At 39.5% G+C, this 8,685-nt stretch overlaps 1 protein-coding gene across 1 annotated transcript; it reads right to left on the reverse strand.

Moving 5' to 3' along the window:
- Positions 1–7,335: 7,335 nt before the first annotated feature.
- LOC110906782 (glycine, alanine and asparagine-rich protein-like) lies at positions 7,336–7,866 on the reverse strand. The gene is made up of 2 exons (XM_022151861.1): positions 7,450–7,866; positions 7,336–7,347 (listed from the first exon to the last, which is right to left on the reverse strand). Exons 1-2 carry the CDS (start codon positions 7,864–7,866, stop codon positions 7,336–7,338), a joined length of 429 nt encoding a protein of 142 aa, XP_022007553.1.
- Positions 7,867–8,685: the final 819 nt, after the last annotated feature.

Consider the following 8,685-nt stretch of genomic DNA (forward strand, 5'->3'; position numbering starts at 1 on the left):
TTTATTCTTATATTTCTGTTGTATCATCATCTTTGTGCTGATTTGTTTGTTTTAATGAAAAAGGAATATTGAATTTTAATAATCCAAATTATTCGTCGTTGGCCGCCAACAGTCTCAGTCTCTCTCAACTTCAAAAATAATCACTGGCAGTCTCAACTATTAACATATTGGCTTCAATAGACCTTAACTAACAGAATCTTAACGTCGTTAGTCTTCGGTCTCCGGAAAAACGATTTTGGTCAGACAAATGTTTCTAAAGGCCTAATCTAAGGTTACAAAGAGGTTTGGGACGAAAACGTTGAGTTTTCCAATCAATAGGTTGAGTTTTCTGACGACCTCAATAATTGAATTTTTACTAGAAAAAAGTTGTCACACCCTGACTTTTGTGGAAGCGTGGTTATTTGGTGTGACTTCTTAATACCACAGCATTCAATCGTAACAACGCTATATGATAAAAACATGAGATGTTCATCCATTAATTAAGTTTAGAAATAACACAACATTCTTGTCTTGAAATCATCGACAACAAAATAAGTTACAAACCATGACATGTCTAACTGAGTTCATAAAGACTCCACAAAAGACGTTAAATAAAACCTGAGTTTAGAAATATGTATCCCGTCCAGGAATAGGATACACCCCCTAAACTCAACAACCATGGATAATATCTCTTATTTAAACGCAACTTGAAGACACATGCATACCCCTACCAGATCCATTAGTTCCCTGAAATACATGTAGTTTAAAAACATCAACAAAAGTTGAGCGAGTTCATGTGTATGTGTGTATGAATAAACCTTTGAAATATGTATGTATGTATGTCCCTGGTATGTAGCAATAAGGAAAAACAGATCACCAATGGGTTGCAAAGCCAATGGTATGTGTGAAATGTTGCAGGAAGACTCAAACCTAGCAGATTTGTACCGGGCCTCCGGCTGGAAGACATAGTCACCCTATGGGCCACCCTGGTCCCCATGGGTGTGGGCTCGCTACACCCAAATAGATCTATCACTCATCTCCCTCGGTTCCACGACGAGGATTAATGGCCTTAAGTGTTATATCCACCTTTCACATGATCAAGCAGTAAACCCTCCTTAAGCTAATCATACCATGTATAAAACGTTTGTAATAATTGTAACATGTATTCCACCCCCGAAGTATAAAACTGAAAACAGTTAAAAGGAAAGGGGGACATGAACTCACAGTAATGCGTCTTCAGTACCGGCAACTCAAACCTCCACAGCTAACACAACTACCTACAGTGTACTAACGTCTATTAGACGAACGAGCCGTGCTTTGGCTTAGAGTTTAAGGTTTTTGAGATGCGTTTCTTATGTTCCCAATATTATTCCAAGTTACAATTTCTTGTTAAAATAATAATTATTTTAACTTTAAATTATATTTAATTTTGGAATAATTTGTTTAAAAATATTTCATAACAATACTTCTCGAGTATTTAACTTCGTATTTCCTTCCCAAGGATGGTGGTATTTTATACATGTTCTTTCGTAGTCTCGACATAATATATTTTTAAGTCTAACTTAGAAAATATATTTAAACTCATTTTGTCCAAAAATAATGTATTCCAAGAAAATATATATTTTTTCCCACAAATTATATATTTTCTAAATATACTAGGAAAATATATTTTTATCTCCCAAAAATAATATATTTTATTCTTGTTGAAAATATGATATAACTTAGTAATATGTTCAAAAATCATATTTTCACTTCTTTCGTTTCCAAAATAATATTTGCCAAAAATGTACTTATAAGAGTATTTTTCGGAATATTTTGTGAGTCACGTTTTTGCGTTCGGTTTCACAATACCAAGTGTGTAACTTATGTATTTATCCCTTATGATTTTTGGTATTATTTTGGATTTGTAAATTCCATGGTATTTGTTACGTTATATTATTTTACCCTAAAATAATATAACTATTTCACAAAGTATACAAATATTCACACAAGTGTCTTTAATATAAAATATATATTTATCCATTTTTATTTACAAAAACCAACCTCCAATACTTGTATTTTTGTAACAAAATTTATGGCAAAGTTTATATTGAAAAACATAGTTTAAAACATACTTGTCTAGAAAATATTTTCTAAGTGTTTGTATTTTTAGAAAATTTTGCCATAGTTTCCTTTGAAAATGGAGGCGTCCATGCTATTTAGCATATCATTTTCTTTTCAAAATCAACACACAATGATCAACAATCACCCTACACATCTTGCACTTACCAAGTGCAAAAACTACACATTTTACATAACAATATGAACTTGATCTTTTATTAAAAGCGTAGTGACTTGGAAAAGTGTTTATGGGTTTAGTTAACCTTTAAAGTGTGTTCATCCCTTTAAAAATCTCATTCTTAAAGAACCTAGGTGTTTACAACTTGTAATCATATTTTACAAAAAATGTTTATTTATAACATCTTCTTGTTTCTCTAGTGTTTCTACACTTATTTTATCACTAAAAATAGTGTAAGTTTAAGTAAAAACCATGATCTTTCAAAAATCATATTTTGAACTTGGTTTTCTTGGAAACTCATTCATAAATCTTGAATCTATAAGTTTACTAGCTTACTTTGTTTATTATTTTTCAAGAAACCATTTCATTTATCAAGTTCATGTTTTCACAAGAAGATGATCATCCTATGTTGTTACATAATCATCCTCCCACTTGCTAGATTATGTGTTTAATCACCATCTAGCAAGCTCCATGTGATGATTAACATCATCATCTCAAGAAATCAACAAGCAAGTATTAAACATACACTAAACAACACTATTTTACCAATATATCATCATATGTAAGCTTTATGTTTGAGATTCATGTTCATGTCTTTTAGTGTTCTTGTGATTTGCATCATAATACATCTTTTAACAACTAAAAATAGAAGTAACAAAGGTCAAGAGAGTCTTACTACTAGCTTTAAGCTAGGGAAGAACAATGATGAAAATGGAGTGATAAAAGCTTGTGTGAGTGGTCCTTCAAGTTCTTCAAGCACCAAGCCTTCTAATCTTGCACCTTAAACCTTGTGATAACCTTGAAATGGATGGAACAAGACTTGATGATGGTGGTGGTGTGTGGAAGGGGGTTCGGCCGAAAGCTTTAAGAGAGGGAGGAGAGAGTTGTGGTGAAGGAGATGAAGTTTTTATGACCCAACATGTTCTCTTATAACCTAAACCTTGAGTATTACCTATTGGTTCATATGTTCCTAATAGTAGCATCATAATCTAATCAAATCTTAAGAAGATTCAAGTGAGATTTAGGAAGATTCGAAAAATCTTGAGTGTGGGGGCCACTCTTGGGCCGTAATATCAAAGGGGGAGGGGGGTTAGATGTAACTTGTAATGATAAGTGGGTAATTAGCTAAGGTGTTAAGTGTAAAGTCTAGTGTTTTATGTGTATCTTACATTATGTAGTATGTTAGGGTGTTCGGGAACCAAAACTAGCTTAGAAAAAGTAAAACAATGCTTCTAGCAATATTTTGGTGTTCCGGGTAATGTCCGGTTGTTCGGTTAGATACCGGTTCGTTAAAGTGTCAAGTTATTTCGTTTAGTGTTCATTAAGTACCCTTTTGTGACACTTTTAATTCCCGACACTTAGGAAAGCATACATGACCATTTTGCCATATTTTTGCATGTTACTAGCATGTTAAAATGTTGATTTTTGCTGATTAATGCAGAGTTCTGCACTTTAAGTGGGTTTTAGGCACTTTCCGGCACTCAGACTATCACCTAGTGACGCAGTTTTATGATCCTTACTTTCCTACACGCCATACTAGTGTAGTACTTTGTCTCTGGCCCATACGGGGTCTCAAAACATTATCTGTCTTTGTACTGACATTGTCAGCATATTTCTGAGCTATCCGCTAATGATGCTAACTGTGCTTTGTGCATCATGTATGTCAATAAAGTCTGTATGTGATAATGAGATGACATCATGTAATATGTGATGCACATGTATGTATGATGCAGAATTCAGATAGCAATTTAAGTCATCAGTTGTAATTAAGCACAGTCATTAAGCATTAACCAATATTAATTAATTGTACGGATACCTATAATTATGAGGGTTGTCACATTCTCCCCCTGTTAAGAAAATTTCGTCCCGAAATTTTAGTTCTGCTACTAGCTGCAGGGGTCTTGGGGAACAAATGCGGGTATTTGGCTTTTATGCGATCCTCACGTTCCCACGTGGGTCGTGTCATGTGTTCCAACGAACTTTGACGAGTTTGACACTACTCCATCGTGTCTTGTTAACCTTCCAATCAGTAACCTCAACAGGTTCTTCAGTGAAGTGGAGTGTGTCGTCAATATGAACTTCATCGGCAGGAATGACAACTGTTTCTTGAGTTGGACTCTTTTTCAAATTTGATACATGGAATGTATCGTGAACGCCATTTAGCTCTGTGGGTAGGTCCAACTTGTATGCTACAAGACCAATCCTTTCCAGGATTTTAAATGGTCCAATGTATCTTGGGTTCAACTTCCCACGCTTTCCAAAGCGTGCTACACCCTTCCAGGGTAAAACCTTTAACAAAACCATATCTCCCACTTGAAACTCCAAAGGTTTCCTTCTTCGGTCCGCATAGCTCTTTTGATGATCACGAGCCGCTTTGATGCGCTCTCGGATCTGTATAATCTTATCAGTCGTCTGTTGGACCAATTCCAGGCCAACTAGCTGTCTATCACCCGCGTCTGCCCAGCATAGCGGTGATCGACACTTGCGTCCATATAGAGCTTCGAACGGTGCGGCTTGAATGCTTGCATGATAACTGTTGTTGTATGAAAATTCAACCAATGGAAGGTGCGTGTCCCAACTACCACCCAAATCCATTACATAAGCTCGCAACATGTCTTCCAATGTTTGAATCGTTCGTTCGCTCTGGCCGTCTGTCTGCGGATGGAAGGCAGTACTCAGATTCTACTGAGAACCAAATGCTTCTTGGAAGGATTGCCAAATCCTTGACACGAATCTTCCATCTCTATCAGAGATAATCGAGAGAGGCACTCCATGACGTGCAACAATATCTCTGAGGTATAGCTCGGCCAACTTGCTAGTATTATCTTTTTCCTTGATTGGCAAAAAGTGTGCAGATTTCGTCAGACGGTCTACGATTACCCAAATCGTATCATGACCTCTGGGTGTCTTTGGTAACTTCGTTATAAAATCCATTGAAATCTGCTCCCATTTCCATTTGGGTATTTCTAGTTGTTGCAGAAGACCTGAAGGCTTTTGGTATTCAGCCTTTACCGCAAGTCAAACATTTGCCAACATACGTTGCAACATCGCCCTTTAATCTTGGCCACCAGTAGAAATCCTTTAGATCTTGGTACATCTTATCCGATCCTGGGTGGATCGAGTACCGTGACTTGTGAGCTTCATCAAAAATAACGTCTCTCAAACCACCAAATAGAGGAACCCAAATTCGTTTCATGAAGCACAACGTTCCTTCCTCATTTGGCACCAATTGTTTCTCCATCCCACGGAGATATTCATTCACCAGATTTTCCTTTTTAAGAGCTTCTCTCTGCGCCGCACAAATGCGCAATGAGAGGTCTGTTTGAATAATCATTTCCAAAGCTCTAAACCTTATGGGCTTGATTCTTTCCTTCCGACTTAGGGCATCGACGACCACATTCGCCTTCCCTGGGTGATACTTAATCTCACAATCATAGTCGTTCAACAACTCTACCCATCGTCTCTGTCTCATGTTAAGCTCTTTCTGATCAGATATATGCTGCAGGCTCTTGTGATCAGTAAAGATCGTCCATCGCGTGACATATAAGTAATGCCGCCAGATCTTCAATGCAAACACCACCGCGCCTAATTCCAAATCATGCGTGGTGTAATTTTTCTCATGGACCTTCAACTGGCGCGATGCATATGCTATAACCTTCTGTCGCTGCATCAGCACGCAGCCTAAACCTTGACGCGAGGCGTCGCAATATACCACGAAGTCGTCAGTGCCTTCGGGTAGGGACAAAATTGGTGCGTCGCAAAGCTTGTTTTTCAACAGCTGAAAAGTTCTTCTTGCTTGTCTCCCCACTCATACTTCTTGTCTTTTTGAGTGAGGGAGGTCAACGGTTGAGCGATTTTCGAGAAATCCTCAATAAACCTGCGGTAATACCCTGCCAAACCTAGGAACTGTCGAATCTCGGTTGGCGTCTTCAGAGTCTCCCAATTCTTGATTGCCTTGATCTTTGTGGGATCCACATGAATTCCATCTCCGTTAACTACATAACCAAGGAACTGAACTTCACGCAACCAGAACTCGCACTTCGAGAACTTAGCGTATAATTTCTCTTTCTTAAGCAGCTCCAAAATAGCTCTTAGGTGCTGCTCGTGTTCTTCCTTTGTCTTGGAATAAATCAAAATGTCATCAATAAACACGATCACAAACTTATCGAGGTACGGCTTACAAACCATATTCATCAGATCTATGAATACTGCTGGTGCGTTCATCAGACCAAATGGCATAACCAGGAACTCGTAATGTCCATAGCAAGTCCTAAAGGCAGTCCTTGGAATGCTGTCCTCTTGAATCCTCAACTGGTGATATCCTGATCGTAGATCGATCTTGGAGTAGAAACTCGAACCTTGTAGTTGATCGAACAGGTCATCAATTCTTGGCAAAGGATACCGATTCTTAATGGTCAACTTATTCAGCTCGCGATAGTCGATACACATGCGGAAACTACCATCTTTCTTCTTAACGAACAAAACTGGAGCTCCCCAAGGCGAGAAGCTTGGTCTGATAAATCCCTTATCCAATAGCTCCTGAAGTTGCGTTGACAGCTCTTGCATTTCCGAAGGCGTAAGTCGATAAGGTGCTTTAGCCACAAGCACGACGCCTGGAACTAAGTCAATGTGGAACTTGACTTGTCGCTGCGGCGGCAATCCTGGCAAGTCTTCTGGAAAGACTTCAGGATACTCCTTCACGACTGGAATATCTTCTATCTTTGGCTCAGCGGCTTCTTTATCCACGATGTGTGCCAAGAAGGCAACACATCCCTTCTACAAACACTTTCGAGCCTTCAAACAACTGATGATTCTTAAGGGCATATCGCGCTTCTCTCCATGAACCACTATTGTTTCTCCATTCGCCATTGGAATGTGAATGACCTTCTCGTGACAAACGATCTCTGCTCTGTGGCTTGACAACCAATCCATCCCTACTACCACGTCGAAGCTCCCCAACTCGATGGGCAGAAGATCAAGTGAAAACTCGTGCTCTCCCAGTTCTATCACGCATCCTCTGATGACTTCATTCGCTTCTACTAGCTTCCCATTAGCTAGTTCTATCAAATATGGGATATCTAACTTACTGGCTACCAACCCAAGTATATTCTTAAATTCTAGCGACACAAAACTATAATCGGCACCAGTATCAAACAGTACATATGCAAAGCGTTGATTGATAGGGAACGTACCAGTAACCACATTTGGATCTTGGCAAGCTTCCCTCGCTCCGATGTTAAAAACTCTTCTTGTGCCTGATTGAGCTTTGGGCATTCTCGCTTAAAGTGCCCCATGTCTCCACAATTTAAACAACCTGGTCCTCGACCATTACCGTTCCTATTACCACCTTGATTGTTATTCGCTCCACGGTTTCCAGCTTGATTCCCAACATTTCCATTTCCGCCATTTCCTCCTTGTGGGCGGTTCCCATATCCATTACCGCCACGGTTGTTGTTTCCAAAACCCCTTTGACCACCACGACCTGTACCAGTACCAGCCCAGCATGTTTCCTTCGAATGGTCAGTCTTCCCGTAAGACTCACATTTCCTTAACCTGCACTGGCCGGAATGATGGTACTGGCATACATCACATTTGGGCAGAGCGCCCATGTATCCCTTTCCCTTGACTTCAGGACCAGTTTTTACTTCAGCTGGTGGGTTCACTTCCTTCTTCTTGCTGGCGCTGCTGGTACCCTTCTTAAAGTTTGAGAACTTCCTTTTGTTCTCTCCCGAGGACTCAACGTGAGTCTCCTTCTTTTTCTAGTCGGAGGTCGAAAACTTGTTTAACCGAATAGCTTCTTCAGTTAGTGACACACTAAGATCGATATCCTCAGTAATTGTGGTAGGCTTTGACGATGTCACCATACTCATAATCTGGGGTGCCAACCCCCAAATAAACTGTTCGATGTGTTTGAATTCAGGATCCACCATATACGGCACAACGCGTGACAAGTCGTGAAACCTCTGCACATATTCGACAATTTTCGGGCCGTCCATCTTGAGGTGCCAAAATTCAGTTTCCAGCTTTTGGATTTCAGCCCTGGAGCAGTATTTCTTCCTCATGAGCTCCTTCATTTCAGCCCATGACATGGCGTAAGCAGCTTCTTCCCCCAGGGTTTGGACTTGAAGATTACACCAGGATAAGGCACCATCTAGAAAGAGTCCTGAGATGTAGGTGGCTTGTTGTTCAGGAGCGCACTTGCTCATCCTTATCACAGAATCCGTCTTTTCTGTCCATCTGACAAAGGCTACAGCACCCCCGGTGCCATCAAAATTCAATGGCTTACAGTCTAGAAATTGTTTATAGGTACAGCATGTACAAGTAACATTATTCACAGCAAGCATTAGCGATTGCACATGGAATATCCAAATGTAACGTAATGTGTCTATAGCGACTTATCATTACCATGGGGTGGGTTGTTTCCAGAG

Source organism: Helianthus annuus, chromosome 14 (genome assembly GCF_002127325.2).
Source record: "Helianthus annuus cultivar XRQ/B chromosome 14, HanXRQr2.0-SUNRISE, whole genome shotgun sequence".
Lineage (NCBI taxonomy): Eukaryota > Viridiplantae > Streptophyta > Magnoliopsida > Asterales > Asteraceae > Helianthus > Helianthus annuus.